This window comes from Eleutherodactylus coqui, chromosome 4 (assembly GCF_035609145.1).
Source record: "Eleutherodactylus coqui strain aEleCoq1 chromosome 4, aEleCoq1.hap1, whole genome shotgun sequence".
Classification (NCBI taxonomy): domain Eukaryota; kingdom Metazoa; phylum Chordata; class Amphibia; order Anura; family Eleutherodactylidae; genus Eleutherodactylus; species Eleutherodactylus coqui.
The window spans coordinates 297873493-297894686 of NC_089840.1; the positions used below are offsets into that span (position 1 = coordinate 297873493).

Genomic DNA, 21194 nt, shown 5'->3' on the forward strand with positions numbered 1-21194 from the left:
AAGTTATGTAGGATGGTTACTGAATTGTGATTGCTCTATGGGAACGATTTTAGGTTTTTGGAGAAGGGATCAGACGACCTCTGTAGGCGCACGGTTAGCTGCACGCAGTCATCCGATTCAGTTGTATCTATTGTAGTCAACCCTCTGGACTGCAGACTGATACATTGTAACAAACTATCAGGACAGAAGGCAGATTTGTACTGCGGATGTGTTCACCTCCTGGAGGGTTGTCTGCACTGGGTGCGCATAAAGCAACACCTCAGCTGTATGTGTGGAAGAGGGTCAGGATGGGTTTTCAGCCTCAGGATGTAAATAGTCTTTCCAATCAGTGAGACGGCGAGGTCTATTAGAACGTGGCCCAACCCAGCGTTCTGCGCTGATATGACGACGCTGGGCGGCGCTCTGATTCTCGGGGTCCTGCTGCAAGGCGTCATCTTATTGTCATGTTTGTATTTCAGGCCTCATGGAAAAGGCGATTATTGAAGCTGTGCAGAATAGGCGCGGGCTCCTTCGTCCTGCGATACTATGCGTACGATGGCGTGTCCGAGGACTGGAAGGGAGACATTCATATAAGCGAGTGAGTATCTGTTACACAGCCGCTGTATGGGGGGTCTCATCTCATATGAAGGGGTTCTATGCTATGGACACTCACCTTATATTTGGGGTAATATTGGGGACCCCTGCATGTGAACCCCACATATGAGCCAAACTGGAGAAGCGCTACACAAGGCTTCTCACACTGGAGCACCCTGACCCATTGTAACGCTCCATCTGCAGTGTAACATAGGTGCATGGACAGTGATCACTCAGTGCCTGAGCCTCTTACCGATCGCATCGGGCATCTTGGGCTTTAGCAGCCGGACCCCAGAATCAGCCACTGGAAAGGAGTTTGTTACACTTAGAGAGCCGTCTTATTTTATATTGGAGCAGCGAATGCACGGCCCGCCTGCGCCCGTGATCCTGTGCCCACCATACACCAGAATTAAAGGAACATTCAGTAAAATCTTATACAATGTTCTGTGCCCACTGCAGGGCCAACGTGGACAGAGCTGGGCAAAGGGGTACACAGGGCACCAAAGCAAAGCCCTTGTGTTATGAGGGTGACCTATGGCGACTTTAACCCTCGACAATCAGCAGTTATCACAGTGGAACCACATCTGCCCCTTCTATTTCATGAGTCATTCTTTATATATCTTCATATATTTTTGGGAAAGTTGGGTGCCCATCTGTACAGCTGCGCTCCGCACCCACCACTATGGTCACCCAGCTTTCCCAGCATCAAGGATGGCAAATCTGCCTAGAATTGTAGCAGCATGGGAATGAGAGATGTGCGGTGTAGAGCTGATCCTGGGAAAGCTGTGTGTCAGCTGGACTGTGAGTATATATTACCCAGTATAGTGTTTCCCAAACTATTCTTCCTCCTTGTCTTTATCTTCTCCTCCTCCTCTCATTTTTGCCTTCTTATCTCCTCTTCTTTTTCTTCTCTGCTCTTCTTCTCTGTTTCTCCTTCTCTTTCTTCTTCTTCTTTTCCTTTCCCTCTTTTCTTCTCCTCCTTCTCTTCCTCTTTTCTTCTCCTCCTTCTCTTCCTCTTTTCTTCTCCTCCTTCTCTTCCTCTTTTCTTCTCCTCCTTCTCTTCCTCTTTTCTTCTCCTCCTTCTCTTCCTCTTTTCTTCTCCTCCTTCTCTTCCTCTTTTCTTCTCCTCCTTCTCTTCCTCTTTTCTTCTCCTCCTTCTCTTCCTCTTTTCTTCTCCTCCTTCTCTTCCTCTTTTCTTCTCCTCCTTCTCTTCCTCCTTTCTTCTCCTCCATCTCTTCCTCTATTCTTCTCCTCCATCTCTTCCTCTTTTCTTCTCCTCCATCTCTTCCTCTTTTCTTCTCCTCCTTCTCTTCCTCTTTTCTTCTCCTCCTTCTCTTCCTCTTTTCTTCTCCTCCTTCTCTTCCTCTTTTCCTCTCCTCCTTCTCTTCCTCTTTTCCTCTCCTCCTTCTCTTCCTCTTTTCCTCTCCTCCTTCTCTTCCTCTTTTCCTCTCCTCCTTCTCTTCCTCTTTTCCTCTCCTCCTTCTCTTCCTCTTTTCCTCTCCTCCTTCCCTTCCTCATTTTTCCTCTCCTCCTTCCCTTCCTCATTTTTCCTCTCCTCCTTCTCTTCCTCTTTTTTCCTCTCTTCCTTCTTCTTCTCCTCCTCCCCCTGCTCTGTGAATATATATATATATACTATAATGTATAGTACGGAAACATATGACTCTTTTATAGTATAAAATCCGTAGAATTGGGAAGTACCATGATGGAGAAGATCCCAACCATCACTCGCCTCTTCAACAACTCCCCGAACAACATCCTGTGTATAAAGACCGACAAACGCGATTACTATCTGGTGGACGACGGCACGTAAGTTCTGGGTCACGTCGCCTCTCAGTGAGTCGTCTTATCTTGCACCACCTGTGATATTATTACCAGCCTGGATTACCTGCAGGAACGGCCTTTTCATTTGGCAGAGGGGTTTTCACGCCTGGGTGTGACTGCTACCTCTGCACAGTATAGAGCCTTTCACATGGCCAATGACCAGGAACTAATATGTGACTCACCCGCTGATTACATCTATTAATCAGCACTTAATACAAGCTGTTGGTGGCGCAGCACACCTTCCTGTGCAGAGAGCGATGTGCTGCCCAGAACAACAAAGCTGTATGCTGCACTACTGATCCTTCAGGCAAATGATGTAGCGCTTATCACTCCATGTGAATGAAGTGCCAATCTCTTTCTCCTTGAGGAGAAAACTAAGTATGTGTGAGACTTATAAGCTTTGTAATGCTCTCCTATTTGCATGCCAAATTTCCCAGAGAGGGTGCAATGCTCTGCAGCTTATTCTCCTTGTGGAGAGCACCAAGTAGAAGTGAAGAGACATATAGGCCATGAAATGCTCCCTGGGAAATTTGGTATGCAAATGAGAGTCTGCAGCGCCACCTGTAGGACCATTAGTGACATGAGCATCTCTCTGATGAGTAAGTAGCAGCGCAGAATCGTTTGTTCCAATGTGCACTGTGGCAACACTCGGACTTACATCTTAAGTCATTTCCTTGTGTCTTATACAGGGAAAGCATCGCCGAGTGGCAGAAATCCATAACCGATGCCTGGATGAAGGTCCACAATAAAATGATAGTAAGTGCCCCTTCTGTAACTGGACCACCTGCAAACCTGCTGAAAAGCATAGAGCATTAGGTAAGATGCCCCCTAGCGTAGGATATTCTCAAGGACAGGATGAGATTTCGCGAGCTGCCAGAGACCGTTTACATCACTGAGGAAACACTTGAGCAATAACCCTGGAACAGCCACGGACCCCATCTACATCTAATAGAGGGCACGGCCCTCATCCCATGGTGGTGGGATGTCACCAGGTGTAGAGCTGACAACTGGGTCTAGTGGGGGGATGTCACCAGCTGTAGAGCTGACAACGGGGTCTGGCGGTGGGATGTCACCAGGTGTAGAGCTGACAACGGGGTCTGGTGGTGGGATGTCACCAGGTGTAGAGCTGACAACGGGGTCTGGTGGTGGGATGTCACCAGGTGTAGAGCTGACAACGGCGTCTAGTGGGGGGATGTCACCAGCTGTAGAGCTGACAACGGGGTCTGGCGGTGGGATGTCACCAGGTGTAGAGCTGACAACGGGGTCTGGTGGTGGGATGTCACCAGGTGTAGAGCTGACAACGGGGTCTGGAGAGGGGATGTCACCAGGTGTAGAGCTGACAACGGGGTCTAGTGGGGGGATGTCACCATGTGTAGAGCTGACAACGGGGTCTGGTGGTGGGATGTCACCAGGTGTAGAGCTGACAACGGGGTCTAGTGGGGGGATGTCACCAGGTGTAGAGCTGACAACGGGGACTGGTGGTGGGATGTCACCAGGTGTAGAGCTGACAACGGGGTCTAGTGGTGGGATGTCACCAGGTGTAGAGCTGATAACAGGGTCTAGTGGTGGGGATGTCACCAGGTGTAGAACTGACAATGAGGTCTGGTGGGGGGATGTCTCCAGGTATAGAGCTGACAACGGGGTCTGGCAGGGGGGATGTCACCAGGTGTAGAGCTGACAACGGGGTCTGGTGGTGGGATGTCACCAGGTGTAGAGCTGACAACGGGGTCTAGTGGTGGGGATGTCACCAGGTGTAGAACTGACAATGAGGTCTGGTGGGGGGATGTCTCCAGGTATAGAGCTGACAATGGGGTCTGGTGGGGGGATGTCACCAGGTGTAGAGCTGACAATGGGGTCTGGTGGGGGGATGTCTCCAGGTATAGAGCTGACAATGGGGTCTGGTGGTGGGATGTCACCAGGTGTAGAGCTGACAATGAGGTCTGGTGGTGGGATGTCACCAGGTGTAGAGCTGACAATGGGGTCTGGTGGGGGGATGTCACCAGGTGTAGAGCTGACAATGGGGTCTGGTGGGGGGATGTCTCCAGGTATAGAGCTGACAATGGGGTCTGGTGGGGGGATGTCACCAGGTGTAGAGCTGACAATGGGGTCTGGTGGGGGGATATCTCCAGGTATAGAGCTGACAATGGGGTCTGGTGGGGGGATGTCACCAGGTGTAGAGCTGACAACTGGGTCTGGTGGTGGGATGTCACCAAGTGCAGAGCTGACAATGTGGTCTGGTGGTGGGATGTCACCAGGTGTAGAGCTGACAACAGGGTCTGGTGGTGGGATGTCACCAGGTGTAGAGCTGACAACGGGGTCTGGTGGTGGGATGTCACCAGGTGTAGAGCTGACAATGGGGTCTAGTGGTGGGGATGTCACCAGGTGTAGAACTGACAATGGGGTCTGGTGGGGGGATGTCTCCAGGTATAGAGCTGACAATGGGGTCTGGTGGGGGGATGTCACCAGGTGTAGAGCTGACAATGGGGTCTGGTGGGGGGATGTCTCCAGGTATAGAGCTGACAATGGGGTCTGGTGGGGGGATGTCACCAGGTGTAGAGCTGACAATGGGGTCTGGTGGTGGGATGTCACCAGGTGTAGAGCTGACAACAGGGTCTGGTGGTGGGATGTCACCAGGTGTAAAGCTGACAACGGGGTCTGGTGGTGGGATGTCACCAGGTGCAGAGCTGACAACGGGGTCTGGTGGTGGGATGTCACCAGGTGTAGAGCCGACAACAGGGTCTGGTGGTGGGATGTCTCCAGGTATAGAGCTGACAATGGGGTCTGGTGGGGGGATGTCACCAGGTGTAGAGCTGACAACGGGGTCTGATGGGGGGATGTCACCAGGTGTAAAGCTGACAACGGGGTCTGGTGGTGGGATGTCACCAGGTGCAGAGCTGACAACGGGGTCTGGTGGTGGGATGTCACCAGGTGTAGAGCTGACAACGGGGTCTGCTGGGGGGATGTCACCAGGTGTAGAGCTGACAATGGGGTCTGGTGGGGGGATGTCACCAGGTGTAGAGCCGACAACGGGGTCTGGTGGTGGGATGTCACCAGGTGTAGAGCCGACAACGGGGTCTGGTGGTGGGATGTCACCAGGTGTAGAGCTGACAATGGGGTCTGGTGGTGGGATGTCACCAGGTGTAGAGCTGACAACAGGGTCTGGTGGTGGGATGTCACCAGGTGCAGAGCTGACAACGGGGTCTGGTGGTGGGATGTCACCAGGTGTAGAGCCGACAACAGGGTCTGGTGGTGGGATGTCTCCAGGTATAGAGCTGACAATGGGGTCTGGTGGGGGGATGTCACCAGGTGTAGAGCTGACAACGGGGTCTGATGGGGGGATGTCACCAGGTGTAAAGCTGACAACGGGGTCTGGTGGTGGGATGTCACCAGGTGTAGAGCTGACAATGGGGTCTGGTGGTGGGATGTCACCAGGTGTAGAGCTGACAACAGGGTCTGGTGGTGGGATGTCACCAGGTGTAAAGCTGACAACGGGGTCTGGTGGTGGGATGTCACCAGGTGCAGAGCTGACAACGGGGTCTGGTGGTGGGATGTCACCAGGTGTAGAGCCGACAACAGGGTCTGGTGGTGGGATGTCTCCAGGTATAGAGCTGACAATGGGGTCTGGTGGGGGGATGTCACCAGGTGTAGAGCTGACAACGGGGTCTGATGGGGGGATGTCACCAGGTGTAAAGCTGACAACGGGGTCTGGTGGTGGGATGTCACCAGGTGCAGAGCTGACAACGGGGTCTGGTGGTGGGATGTCACCAGGTGTAGAGCTGACAACGGGGTCTGCTGGGGGGATGTCACCAGGTGTAGAGCTGACAATGGGGTCTGGTGGGGGGATGTCACCAGGTGTAGAGCCGACAACGGGGTCTGGTGGTGGGATGTCACCAGGTGTAGAGCCGACAACGGGGTCTGGTGGTGGGATGTCACCAGGTGTAGAGCTGACAACGGGGTCTGGTGGTGGGATGTCACCAGGTGTAGAGCTGACAACGGGGTCTGGTGGTGGGATGTCACCAGGTGTAGAGCTGACAACGGGGTCTGGTGGTGGGATGTCACCAGGTGTAGAGCTGACAACGGGGTCTGCTGGGGGGATGTCACCAGGTGTAGAGCTGACAACAGGGTCTGGTGGTGGGATGTCACCAGGTGTAAAGCTGACAACAGGGTCTGGTTGGGGGGATGTTGCAAGGTGTACAGCTGACCGAGTCTGGTGGTGGGATGTCACCAGGTGTAGAGCTGACAATGGGGTCTGGTGGTGGGATGTCACCAGATGTAGAGCTGACAATGGGGTCTGGTGGGGGGATGTCGCAAGGTGTACAGCTGACATCGAGTCTGGTGGTGGGATGTCACCAGGTGTAGAGCTGTGCGCCTAACACTCCCATCATCCCCCATCACTATCTGAAGCTCCTGCAGGAATGGAGACAAATCCCTCCACACATCTATGGGGATCTGGTGGAAGCGGCTGTGGAGGGGGCTGCAATCATTGAGGCTAAAAAGGTCCAACACTGGGGGGGAAAATGGGAATATTATCCAAATGCCTCCCCTTCTATGTGTCCCGGTACTTCTGCATGGCGGCTGTATACACAGTAGTAGATTAATGAACATTGGATGAGAGCAATAAGCCATGGTCAGAGAAGTGCACACTAGGTCTCATCGCTCGCTCGGTCAGATGTGGCGTTATGTCTGTAGTCACCTTTACTGATTGACCCTAAGACACAATTTGGGGGGGACAATCCTGAATGTTTCTTGGAGGGCGGAGCGGCACATTCACAGACGTCTTCTGCTTCCTTTATTACGCAGGAAGAAGTGTGCAGACCCAAGTCGTATCCTGAGGATTATCCGCATACTGCAGCCGTGTTAGCAGAGGTAAGACACAAAGTAACGAGGCTTCTCAGGGCTGAGGTCAGCGCTGGCCGGTATATAAGGTCAGGTATATAAGGTCAGCGCTGGCCGGTATATAAGGTCAGGTATATAAGGTCAGGTATATAAGGTCAGCGCTGGCCTGTATATAAGGTCAGGTATATAAGGTCAGCGCTGGCCGGTATATAAGGTCAGGTATATAAGGTCAGGTATATAAGGTCAGGTATATAAGGTCAGCGCTGGCCTGTATATAAGGTCAGGTATATAAGCTCAGCGCTGCGGATTACACGCCGTACTGAACGCAGTCACATCCCAGAGTCTCCAGCAGAGCGAGGGAGAAAGCGCAGCTCAGGGTGCAACCCCCGAGGAGCCGGCACCGGCGGTAATACAGGCTGCATGCTGGATGAGGCCGACTGCAGAGCTGCGAGCAGCAGAGCGCCGTCTGTGGAGGAGAGAAGGAGGAAAATAAGACAAAGGGCTGGAAATTATAGAGCTGCAAGATACAGTAATAGAGTATTACATAGCAGGGGCACAAATACGGCCTTCTACCCATTAGCGGTTTTTTAATGATAAAGTCGCATCGCACGACGATCACAAGTTTGCGCTTCTGCGATTTCAACATTAGAAAGTCCCATTGACATTTGCATAAAAAAAACACAGTGATATCGCAGCGTTAAAAAGCACCAGTGGGTAGAAGCGCTAATACTACCGTGTAATACAACAGAGCATAAACAATACTGCCATATAGTATACAACTAATAGCAGAAGATGCGGCACAGATAATGCTGCCCTTTAGCATACACATAATACTAGAATATATTGCATATACTGCCATATAGTATACAACTAATACCAGCATACAGTGGATGAATAATACTGCTATATTGTGTACAACTATAGCAGAACCTTGCACAAATAATGCCACCAGTGAACAACTAATACTGCCACATTATATACACATAATACCGCCATACTATACATAAATATTGCTTCCATACAGTAACTGAATATAATCACCTTACAAGGCATGAATAATACCAATACAGGGTGCAAAATACTGCCATATAGTTTACAACTAATCCCACCGTACAATCAGTACTACCCTACAGCGCACACATAGAGCCGTACACCCATCAGCATAGCGGGTACAAACAACTCTACTGTATAATGTACAAATAATCCCACTATATATAGAGAACAGATCAGCCGTGCTGAATACAAACAATACCGCCATCCAGTGGGATTCATACCGCCATACACCATACACCAATCACTGCATGCGTGATACCATCCGTGTACAAGTCATACAACACTCTACAATGTACAATTAATACCACCATGTAGCTTATAAATACTTCTGCCTGGTTGACGCACCAGTTGCACCCTTTGCCTGCCGTAAAGTCTGACTTACAAACATCCAGCATGTCGCTGCCAGAGGGACGATCCGGGGAGCGCCGCATGTAAAGTGATGTCTGTTTGCAGGAATTGAACCGGCAGAGATCCCACACGGACCCCGAGAGCCGGAAGGGAGATCTGTTACCCGCCGAGGACTACAGAGAGTCAATGTACGAAATATGTAAAGAGAAGGTGAGTCCAACGGTCTGAACATCGGCTCTCGGTGTAGTCAGCCCATGCTTAAACACAGTAGCCAATCTGAGCAAGCAGAGCTGCAGTGTAAAGCATGGGGGAAGGACAGTAGCCTGAGCCTCTGACGAGCAGGGTGGTGGATTTTTGACTACCTCAAACTTCAATAGATGCTGCAGCTAAGATGGTGGTGGGTTTCTGGTCTCGGACTATAATACATTACAGTACATGGCCGTATTGCTGTAGTCAGCCGCTGCGGGCGTACTGCGGTAATACAGCGCAGCACTAACCGTGGCCTGTCCTTATCCAGCAGACGATCTCCGAAAGGCAGGACAGCGATACATCGGCACCTTACAACCAAATACCATTATACGAGAGCCATCCGCGGCAAGGGGCGACCGGACATACAGCGGCAGCTATACTGAAGGTAACAGTCACACCCGGAGGCCTCCGCTCAGGATTAAGTTCTGTGCCTGTAGTATTCATAGCAGTCTGAGCTCAAGTAACGGATACAGAGCAACAAATCCCCTGCAGAGACCTGTCATTAACATACTGTCTACCTGCAGAAACCACTAGGGGGAGCTCAATGTATACAGGTATATACAGCCACCACTAGGGGGGAGCTCACTGTATACAGATATATACAGGCACCACTAGGGGGAGCTCAATGTATACAGGTATATACATCCACCACTAGGGGGGAGCTCACTGTATACAGATATATACAGGCACCACTAGGGGGAGCTCAATGTATACAGGTATATACATCCACCACTAGGGGGGAGCTCACTGTATACAGATATATACAGGCACCACTAGGGGGAGCTCAATGTATACAGGTATATACATTCACCACTAGAGGGAGCTCCCTGTATATACATATACAGCCACCACTAGGGGGAGCTCCCTGTATATACATATACAGCCACCACTAGGGGGAGCTCCTTGTATACAGATAGATACAGCCACCACTAGAGGGAGCTCCCTGTATACAGATATATACAGCCACCACTAGGGGGAGCTCCCTGTATACAGATAGATACAGCCACCACTAGGTGGAGCTCCCTGTATACAGATATATACAGCCACCACTAGGGGGAGCTCACTTTATACAGATATATACAGCCACCACTAGGGGGAGCTCACTTTATACAGATATATACAGCCACCACTAGGGGTAGCTCCCTGTATACAGATATATACAGCCACCAATAGGGGGAGCTCACTTTATACAGATATATACAGGTACCACTAAGGGGAGCTCACTGTATACAGATATATACAGCCACCACTAGGGGGAGCTCACTTTATACAGATATATACAGCCACCACTAGGGGGAGCTCACTTTATACAGATATATACAGCCACCACTAGGGGTAGCTCCCTGTATGCAGATATATACAGCCACCACTAGGGGGAGCTCACTTTATACAGATATATACAGGCACCACTAGGGGGAGCTCCCTGTATACAGATATATACAGGCACCACTAGGGGGAGCTCCCTGTATACAGATATATACAGGCACCACTAGGGGGAGCTCCCTGTATACAGATATATACAGCCACCACTAGGGGGAGCTCCCTGTATACAGATATATACAGCCACCACTAGGGGGAGCTCCCTGTATACAGATTTATACAGCTACCACTAGGGGGAGCTCCCTGTATACAGATATATACAGCCACCACTAGGGGGAGCTCCCTGTATACAGATATATACAGCCACCACTAGGGGGAGCTCACTTTATACAGATATATACAGGCACCACGAGGGGGAGCTCCCTGTATACAGATTTATACAGCTACCACTAGGGGGAGCTCCCTGTATACAGATATATACAGCCACCACTAGGGGGAGCTCCCTGTATACAGATATATACAGCCACCACTAGGGGGAGCTCACTTTATACAGATATATACAGGCACCACGAGGGGGAGCTCCCTGTTTACAGATATATACAGCCACCACTAGGGGGAGCTCACTTTATACAGATATATACAGCCACCACTAGGGGGAGCTCCCTGTATACAGCCACCACTAGGGGGAGCTCCCTGTATACAGATATATACAGCTACCACTAGGGGGAGCTCCCTGTATACAGATATATACAGCTACCACTAGGGGGAGCTCCCTGTATACAGATATATACAGCTACCACTAGGGGGAGCTCACACTGCGGACATATTCTGGAACTCAATAATTAATTTTAAGGTAGGGAGCTTCTCTCCTGTCTGCTGTAAAGAAATCTGTAGAGATGCACGATGGGCCTGAGAAGCTGGAGGACGTTGAGTTTGAGGGCTCCTTTACTGCAGCTCATAGTCTGTCCTCTTTACAGGCCAGTGAGGAGAGCCGCAGATTCAGCGATGACCTGACCGATCCAGCGTATGACAGTGAGCTGGACTATATTTATGACACTCCCCGACCCGTCCCCGTGGTAAGTAGAGGTCCGGGGGTCATCGTCTTCCTTTGTCACCCCTTTGAAGAGTAGGGGCCCGGTGATCCCCGTTTTCTGGTTTGCAGCCACCACAGTCTGCATAGAGTTCAGTGACGCAGCGTGCAGACGGCCCAGTCGTTATATAATGAGCAGAGTGCAGACTGCCCCTCCGCCATGCAACCAGCGGAGTCCTGGTGGCTTCCAGGGTCTCAGTGTCTTTCCATTCTCCATAGAAAGTTACAGAAAATGCAGTCACTGAGCAGGAGGAGACCAGCGATCTGGATACGGAAGAGGACGAACTGTACGAGAAAATGTCATCAATGTAAGAACCGCCTCATTAATGTTAATCACTTTCTCTTGTGGCTATTGTTAGTTTGATGGATAGGCTACATTATCAGTGATGTCATAGCTGCTCTCTAATGATAGGCTACATTCTCAGTGATGTCATAACTGCTCTCTAATGATAGGCTACATTCTTAGTGATGTCGCTGCTCTCTAGTGACTGTGTAGGTGGGTATTCTCAGTGATGTCACTGCTGCTCTCCAATGAATAGATAGGCTACATTGTCAGTGATGTCATTATTCTTTAGTGACTGTATGGCTGGCATTCTCAGTGATGTCACCACTGCTGTCTAGTGAATAGGTTGCGCTCTCGGTGATGTCACCGCTATCTATATAACAGCAGGTGTAGTAGTATACCATGGAGTATAGCGGCACCTGTACAAGAGGCAGAGTTTAGAGCTAGGAGATCGTGTGCTATGACCTGATGAAGAATAACTTGTATGTTCTTTGCAGAGCCGTGGATGAGGTCACTAATTTGCCGTCCGAGCCGCTGCAGACAGAACCTGCACCAAATACCAGGCACTTCAAAACCCAGAGAAGCCAGCTGAAGAAAGCTCAAATTCTGAGAATGATGTAGTAAGTAAATCTCCCTGCTCTACTAATGATGTACTGCTAGAGGGAAGCACCGGTCCGACAACCAATATCACTACCACTGCTGCTCTTACAGAGGTTGTCATCTCTATAGCATCCTGACCAGCCGTGCTTGGCTGTAATGGCCTCAAAATCACAAAGTAAATATGTTTATTATCCTGATGAAATGTTAAATAGTGCCGGTATTGTGCTCTAATAGTGCCGGTATTGTGCTCTAATAGTGCCGGTATTGTGCTCTAATAGTGCCGGTATTGTGCTCTAGTAGTGCCAGTATTGTGCTCTAGTAGTGCCAGTATTGTGCTCTAGTAGTGCCAGTATTGTGCTCTAGTAGTGCCAGTATTGTGCTCTAGTAGTGCCAGTACTGTGCTCCAGTAGTGCCAGTATTGTGCTCTAATAGTGTCAGTATTGTGCTCTAATAGTGTCGGTATTGTGCTCTAATAGTGTCAGTATTGTGCTCTAATAGTGTCAGTATTGTGCTCTAATAGTGTCAGTATTGTGCTCTAATAGTGTCAGTATTGTGCTCTAATAGTGCCAGTATTGTGCTCTAATAGTGCCAGTATTGTGCTCTAATAGTGCCAGTATTGTGCCCTAGCAATGCCAGTATTGTGCTCTAGCAGTGCCAGTATTGTGCTCTAGTAGTGCCAGTATTGTGCTCTAGTAGTGCCAGTATTGTGCTCTAGTAGTGCCAGTATTGTGCTCTAGTAGTGCCAGTATTGTGCTCCAGTAGTGCCGGTATTGTGCTCTAATAGTGTCAGTATTGTGCTCTAATAGTGCCGGTATTGTGCTCTAATAGTGTCAGTATTGTGCTCTAATAGTGCCAGTATTGTGCTCTAATAGTGCCAGTATTGTGCTCTAATAGTGCCAGTATTGTGCTCTAATAGTGCCAGTATTGTGCTCTAATAGTGCCAGTATTGTGCTCTAGTAGTGCCAGTATTGTGCTCTAATAGTGCCGGTAGTGTGCTCTAATAGTGCCAGTACTGTGCTCTAATAGTGCCAGTACTGTGCTCTAATAGTGCCAGTACTGTGCTCTAATAGTGCCGGTATTGTGCTCTAATAGTGTCGGTATTGTGCTCTAATAGTGCCAGAATTGTGCTCTAATAGTGCCAGAATTGTGCTCTAATAGTGCCAGTATTGTGCTCTAATAGTGCCAGTATTGTGCTCTTATAGTGCCAGTATTGTGCTCTAATAGTGCCAGTATTGTGCTCTAATAGTGCCAGTATTGTGCTCTGTGCCAGTTTTGCACTGTAGTGATGCCAGTATTGTTCTCTAGTAGTGCCAGTATTATGCTCTAGTAGTGCCAGTATTGTGCCCTAGTAGTGCCAGTATTGTGCTCTAGTAGTGCCAGTATTGTACCCTAGCAGTGCCAGTATTGTACCCTAGCAGTGCCAGTATTGTTCTCTAGTAGTGCCAGTATTGTGCTCTAGTAGTGCCAGTATTGTGCTCTAGCAGTGCCAGTATTGTGCTCTAGCAGTGCCAGTATTGTGCTCTAATAGTGCCAATATTGTGCTCTAATAGTGCCAATATTGTGCTCTAATAGTGCCGGTATTGTGCTCTAATAGTGCCGGTATTGTGCTCTAATAGTGCCGGTATTGTGCTCTAATAGTGCCGGTATTGTGCCCTAGCAGTGCCAGTATTGTGCCCTAGCAGTGCCAGTATTGTGCCCTAGCAATGCCAGTATTGTGCCCTAGCAATGCCAGTATTGTGCTCTAGTAGTGCCAGTATTGTGCTCTAGTAGTGCCAGTATTGTGCTCCAGTAGTGCCGGTATTGTGCTCTAATAGTGTCAGTATTGTGCTCTAATAGTGTCAGTATTGTGCTCTAATAGTGTCAGTATTGTGCTCTAATAGTGCCAGTATTGTGCTCTAATAGTGCCAGTATTGTGCTCTAGTAGTGCCAGTATTGTGCTCTTATAGTGCCAGTATTGTGCTCTAATAGTGCCAGTATTGTGCTCTAATAGTGCCAGTATTGTGCTCTAATAGTGCCAGTATTGTGCTCTGTGCCAGTTTTGCACTGTAGTGATGCCAGTATTGTTCTCTAGTAGTGCCAGTATTATGCTCTAGTAGTGCCAGTATTGTGCCCTAGTAGTGCCAGTATTGTGCTCTAGTAGTGCCAGTATTGTACCCTAGCAGTGCCAGTATTGTACCCTAGCAGTGCCAGTATTGTTCTCTAGTAGTGCCAGTATTGTGCTCTAGTAGTGCCAGTATTGTGCTCTAGCAGTGCCAGTATTGTGCTCTAGCAGTGCCAGTATTGTGCTCTAATAGTGCCAATATTGTGCTCTAATAGTGCCGGTATTGTGCTCTAATAGTGCCGGTATTGTGCTCTAATAGTGCCGGTATTGTGCTCTAATAGTGCCGGTATTGTGCTCTAGTAGTGCCGGTATTGTGCCCTAGCAGTGCCAGTATTGTGCCCTAGCAGTGCCAGTATTGTGCCCTAGCAATGCCAGTATTGTGCCCTAGCAGTGCCAGTATTGTGCCCTAGCAATGCCAGTATTGTGCTCTAGTAGTGCCAGTATTGTGCTCTAGTAGTGCCAGTATTGTGCTCCAGTAGTGCCGGTATTGTGCTCTAATAGTGTCAGTATTGTGCTCTAATAGTGTCAGTATTGTGCTCTAATAGTGCCAGTATTGTGCTCTAGTAGTGCCAGTATTGTGCTCTAGTAGTGCCAGTACTGTGCTCTAATAGTGTCAGTATTGTGCTCTAATAGTGTCAGTATTGTGCTCTAATAGTGTCGGTATTGTGCTCTAATAGTGTCGGTATTGTGCTCTAATAGTGTCGGTATTGTGCTCTAATAGTGCCTGTATTGTGCTCTAATAGTGCCAGTATTGTGCTCTAATAGTGCCAGTATTGTGCTCTAATAGTGCTAGTATTGTGCTCTGTGCCAGTTTTACACTGTAGTGATGCCAGTATTGTGCTCTAGTAGTGCCGGTATTGTGCTCTAATAGTGCCGGTATTGTGCTCTAATAGTGCCGGTATTGTGCTCTAATAGTGCCGGTATTGTGCTCTAGTAGTGCCGGTATTGTGCCCTAGCAGTGCCAGTATTGTGCCCTAGCAGTGCCAGTATTGTGCCCTAGCAATGCCAGTATTGTGCTCTAGTAGTGCCAGTATTGTGCTCTAGTAGTGCCAGTATTGTGCTCTAGTAGTGCCAGTATTGTGCTCTAGTAGTGCCAGTACTGTGCTCCAGTAGTGCCGGTATTGTGCTCTAATAGTGTCAGTATTGTGCTCTAATAGTGTCAGTATTGTGCTCTAATAGTGCCAGTATTGTGCTCTAATAGTGCCAGTATTGTGCCCTAGCAATGCCAGTATTGTGCCCTAGCAATGCCAGTATTGTGCTCTAGTAGTGCCAGTATTGTGCTCTAGTAGTGCCAGTATTGTGCTCTAGTAGTGCCAGTATTGTGCTCTAGTAGTGCCGGTATTGTGCTCTAATAGTGTCAGTATTGTGCTCTAATAGTGTCAGTATTGTGCTCTAATAGTGCCAGTATTGTGCTCTAATAGTGCCAGTATTGTGCTCTAATAGTGCCAGTATTGTGCTCTAATAGTGCCAGTATTGTGCTCTAATAGTGCTAGTATTGTGCTCTGTGCCAGTTTTGCACTGTAGTGATGCCAGTATTGTGCTCTAGTAGTGCCAGTATTGTGCTCTAATAGTGCCGGTAGTGTGCTCTAATAGTGCCAGTATTGTGCTCTAATAGTGCCAGTACTGTGCTCTAATAGTGCCGGTATTGTGCTCTAATAGTGTCGGTATTGTGCTCTAATAGTGCCAGAATTGTGCTCTAATAGTGCCAGAATTGTGCTCTAATAGTGCCAGAATTGTGCTCTAATAGTGCCAGAATTGTGCTCTAATAGTGCCAGTATTGTGCTCTTATAGTGCCAGTATTGTGCTCTAATAGTGCCAGTATTGTGCTCTAATAGTGCCAGTATTGTGCTCTAATAGTGCCAGTATTGTGCTCTGTGCCAGTTTTGCACTGTAGTGATGCCAGTATTGTTCTCTAGTAGTGCCAGTATTATGCTCTAGTAGTGCCAGTATTGTGCCCTAGTAGTGCCAGTATTGTGCTCTAGTAGTGCCAGTATTGTACCCTAGCAGTGCCAGTATTGTTCTCTAGTAGTGCCAGTATTGTGCTCTAGTAGTGCCAGTATTGTGCCCTAGCAGTGCCAGTATTGTGCTCTAGCAGTGCCAGTATTGTGCTCTAATAGTGCCAATATTGTGCTCTAATAGTGCCGGTATTGTGCTCTAATAGTGCCTGTAGTGTGCTCTAATAGTGTCGGTATTGTGCTCTAATAGTGCCAGTATTGTGCTCTAATAGTGCCAGTATTGTGCTCTAATAGTGCTAGTATTGTGCTCTGTGCCAGTTTTGCACTGTAGTGATGCCAGTATTGTGCTCTAGTAGTGCCAGTATTGTGCTCTAATAGTGCCGGTAGTGTGCTCTAATAGTGCCAGTAGTGTGCTCTAATAGTGCCAGTATTGTGCTCTAATAGTGCCAATATTGTGCTCCAATAGTGCCGGTATTGTGCTCTAATAGTGCCGGTATTGTGCTCTAATAGTGCCGGTAGTGTGCTCTAATAGTGCCAGTAGTGTGCTCTAATAGTGCCAGTAGTGTGCTCTAGTAGTGCCGGTATTGTGCTCTAATAGTGTCTGTATTGTGCTCTAATAGTGCCAGTATTGTGCTCTAATAGTGCCAGTATTGTGCTCTAATAGTGCCAGTATTGTGCTCTAATAGTGCCAGTATTGTGCTCTAGTAGTGCCAGAATTGTGCTCTAGTAGTGCCAGTATTGTGCTCTAATAGTGCCAGTATTGTGCTCTAGTAGTGCCAGTACTGTGCTCTAATAGTGTCAGTATTGTGCTCTAATAGTGTCAGTATTGTGCTCTAATAGTGCCAGTATTGTGCTCTAATAGTGCTTGTATTGTGCTCTGTGCCAGTTTTGCACTGTAGTGATGCCAGTATTGTGCTCTAGTAGTGCCAGTATTGTGCTCTAGTAGTGCCAGTATTGTGCTCTAGTAGTGCCAGTATTGTGCTCTAATAGTGCCAGTACTGTGCTCTAGTAGTGCCGGTATTGTGCTCTAATAGTGCCAGTATTGTGCTCTAATAGTGCCAGTATTGTGCTCTAGTAGTGCCAGTATTGTGCTCTAGTAGTGCCAGTATTGTGCTCTAGTAGTGCCAGTATTGTGCTCTAATAGTGCCAGTATTGTGCTCTAATAGTGCCAGAATTGTGCTCTGTGCCAGTTTTGCACTGTAGTGATGCCAGTATTGTGCTCTCATAGTACCAGTATTGTGTTCTAATAGTGCCAGAATTGTGTTCTAATAGTGCCAGAATTGTGCTCTAATAGTGCCAGAATTGTGCTCTAATAGTGCCAGAATTGTGCTCTAATAGTGCCAGTATTGTGCTCTAATAGTGCCAGTATTGTGCTCTAATAGTGCCAGTATTGTGCTCTAATAGTGCCAGTATTGTGCTCTAATAGTGCCAGTAGTGTGCTCTAATAGTGCCAATATTGTGCTCTAATAGTGCCGGTATTGTGCTCTAATAGTGCCGGTATTGTACTCTAATAGTGCCGGTATTGTGCTCTAATAGTGCCAGTAGTGTGCTCTAATAGTGCCAGTAGTGTGCTCTAATAGTGCCAGTAGTGTGCTCTAATAGTGCCAGTAGTGTGCTCTAGTAGTGCCGGTATTGTGCTCTAATAGTGTCTGTATTGTGCTCTAATAGTGCCAGAATTGTGCTCTGTGCCAGTTTTGCACTGTAGTGATGCCAGTATTGTGCTCTAATAGTGCCAGTATTGTGCTCTAATAGTGCCAGTATTGTGCCCTAGCAGTGCCAGTATTGTGCCCTAGCAGTGCCAGTATTGTGCTCTAGTAGTGCCAGTATTGTGCTCTAGTAGTGCCAGTATTGTGCTCTAATAGTGCCAGTATTGTGCTCTAGTAGTGCCAGTACTGTGCTCTAGTAGTGCCAGTACTGTGCTCTAATAGTTTCAGTATTGTGCTCTAATAGTGTCAGTATTGTGCTCTAATAGTGCCAGTATTGTGCTCTAATAGTGCTTGTATTGTGCTCTGTGCCAGTTTTGCACTGTAGTGATGCCAGTATTGTGCTCTAGTAGTGCCAGTATTGTGCTCTAGTAGTGCCAGTATTGTGCTCTAGTAGTGCCAGTACTGTGCTCTAATAGTGCCAGTACTGTGCTCTAGTAGTGCCGGTATTGTGCTCTAATAGTGCCAGTATTGTGCTCTAATAGTGCCAGTATTGTGCTCTAATAGTGCCAGTATTGTGCTCTAGTAGTGCCAGTATTGTGCTCTAGTAGTGCCAGTATTGTGCTCTAATAGTGCCAGTATTGTGCTCTAATAGTGCCAGAATTGTGCTTTAATAGTGCCAGAATTGTGCTCTGTGCCAGTTTTGCACTGTAGTGATGCCAGTATTGTGCTCTAGTAGTGCCAGTATTGTGCTCTAGTAGTGCCAGTATTGTGCTCTAGTAGTGCCAGTATTGTGCTCTAATAGTGCCAGTACTGTGCTCTAATAGTGCCAGTACTGTGCTCTAGTAGTGCCGGTATTGTGCTCTAATAGTGCCAGTATTGTGCTCTAATAGTGCCAGTATTGTGCTCTAATAGTGCCAGTATTGTGCTCTAATAGTGCCAGTATTGTGCTCTAGTAGTGCCAGTATTGTGCTCTAATAGTGCCAGTATTGTGCTCTAGTAGTGCCAGTACTGTGCTCTAGTAGTGCCAGTACTGTGCTCTAATAGTGTCAGTATTGTGCTCTAATAGTGTCAGTATTGTGCTCTAATAGTGCCAGTATTGTGCTCTAATAGTGCTTGTATTGTGCTCTGTGCCAGTTTTGCACTGTAGTGATGCCAGTATTGTGCTCTAGTAGTGCCAGTATTGTGCTTTAGTAGTGCCAGTATTGTGCTCTAGTAGTGCCAGTATTGTGCTCTAATAGTGCCAGTACTGTGCTCTAATAGTGCCAGTATTGTGCTCTAGTAGTGCCAGTATTGTGCTCTAGTAGTGCCAGTATTGTGCTCTAGTAGTGCCAGTATTGTGCTCTAATAGTGCCAGTATTGTGCTCTAGTAGTGCCAGTATTGTGCTCTAGTAGTGCCAGTATTGTGCTCTAATAGTGCCAGTATTGTGCTCTAATAGTGCCAGTATTGTGCTCTAATAGTGCCAGTATTGTGCTCTAGTAGTGCCAGTATTGTGCTCTAATAGTGCCAGTATTGTGCTCTAATAGTGCCAGAATTGTGTTCTAATAGTGCCAGAATTGTGCTCTAATAGTGCCAGAATTGTGCTCTAATAGTGCCAGAATTGTGCTCTAATAGTGCCAGAATTGTGCTCTAATAGTGCCAGTATTGTGCTCTAATAGTGCCAGTATTGTGCTCTAATAGTGCCAGTATTGTGCTCTAGTAGTGGCAGTATTGTGCTCCAGTAGTGCCAGTATTGTGCTCCAGTAGTGCCAGTATTGTGCTCTAATAGTGCCAGAATTGTGCTCTAATATTGCCAGTATTGTGCTCTAATAGTGCCAGTATTGTGCTCTAGTAGTGCCATTATTGTGCTCTAATAGTGCCAGAATTGTGCTCTAATATTGCCAGTATTGTGCTCTAATAGTGCCAGTATTGTGCTCTGTGCCAGTTTTGCACTGTAGTGATGCCAGTATTGTTCTCTAGTAGTGCCAGTATTATGCTCTAGTAGTGCCAGTATTGTGCCCTAGTAGTGCCAGTATTGTGCTCTAGTAGTGCCAGTATTGTACCCTAGCAGTGCCAGTATTGTACCCTAGCAGTGCCAGTATTGTTCTCTAGTAGTGCCAGTATTGTGCTCTAGTAGTGCCAGTATTGTGCTCTAGCAGTGCCAGTATTGTGCTCTAGCAGTGCCAGTATTGTGCTCTAATAGTGCCAATATTGTGCTCTAATAGTGCCGGTATTGTGCTCTAATAGTGCCGGTATTGTGCTCTAATAGTGCCGGTATTGTGCTCTAATAGTGCCGGTATTGTGCTCTAGTAGTGCCGGTATTGTGCCCTAGCAGTGCCGGTATTGTGCCCTAGCAATGCCAGTATTGTGCCCTAGCAATGCCAGTATTGTGCTCTAGTTGTGCCAGTATTGTGCTCCAGTAGTGCCAGTATTGTGCTCCAGTAGTGCCAGTATTGTGCTCTAATAGTGCCAGAATTGTGCTCTAATAGTGCCAGAATTGTGCTCTAATATTGCCAGTATTGTGCTCTAATAGTGCCAGTATTGTGCTCTAATAGTGCCAGTATTGTGCTCTAATATTGCCAGTATTGTGCTCTAATAGTGCCAGTATTGTGCTCTGTGCCAGTTTTGCACTGTAGTGATGCCAGTATTGTTCTCTAGTAGTGCCAGTATTATGCTCTAGTAGTGCCAGTATTGTGCCCTAGTAGTGCCAGTATTGTGCTCTAGTAGTGCCAGTATTGTACCCTAGCAGTGCCAGTATTGTACCCTAGCAGTGCCAGTATTGTTCTCTAGTAGTGCCAGTATTGTGCTCTAGTAGTGCCAGTATTGTGCTCTAGCAGTGCCAGTATTGTGCTCTAGCAGTGCCAGTATTGTGCTCTAATAGTGCCAATATTGTGCTCTAATAGTGCCGGTATTGTGCTCTAATAGTGCCGGTATTGTGCTCTAATAGTGCCGGTATTGTGCTCTAATAGTGCCGGTATTGTGCTCTAGTAGTGCCGGTATTGTGCCCTAGCAGTGCCGGTATTGTGCCCTAGCAATGCCAGTATTGTGCCCTAGCAATGCCAGTATTGTGCTCTAGTTGTGCCAGTATTGTGCTCTAGTAGTGCCAGTATTGTGCTCCAGTAGTGCCGGTATTGTGCTCTAATAGTGTCAGTATTGTGCTCTAATAGTGTCAGTATTGTGCTCTAATAGTGCCAGTATTGTGCTCTAGTAGTGCCAGTATTGTGCTCTAGTAGTGCCAGTATTGTGCTCTAGTAGTGCCAGTACTGTGCTCTAATAGTGTCAGTATTGTGCTCTAATAGTGTCAGTATTGTGCTCTAATAGTGTCGGTATTGTGCTCTAATA

The 21194-nt window shown here is 47.8% G+C and overlaps 1 protein-coding gene across 5 annotated transcripts in view; it reads left to right on the plus strand.

The window, feature by feature from the left end:
- The window catches only part of PLEKHS1 (pleckstrin homology domain containing S1), a 55414-nt gene that overhangs the window by 16311 nt on the left and 17909 nt on the right, over positions 1-21194 (plus strand). For 4 of the 5 annotated variants that reach the window (XM_066601471.1, XM_066601468.1, XM_066601469.1 and 1 more), the window contains 9 exons: positions 459-577; positions 2245-2379; positions 3084-3150; positions 7195-7260; positions 8737-8841; positions 9149-9265; positions 11178-11276; positions 11510-11598; positions 12071-12193. In XM_066601471.1, coding sequence (XP_066457568.1) covers positions 459-577; positions 2245-2379; positions 3084-3150; positions 7195-7260; positions 8737-8841; positions 9149-9265; positions 11178-11276; positions 11510-11598; positions 12071-12193 — 920 coding nt within the window. The remainder of the gene's footprint in view (positions 1-458; positions 578-2244; positions 2380-3083; positions 3151-7194; positions 7261-8736; positions 8842-9148; positions 9266-11177; positions 11277-11509; positions 11599-12070; positions 12194-21194) is intronic. The other variant, XM_066601470.1, reaches the window with a different exon arrangement.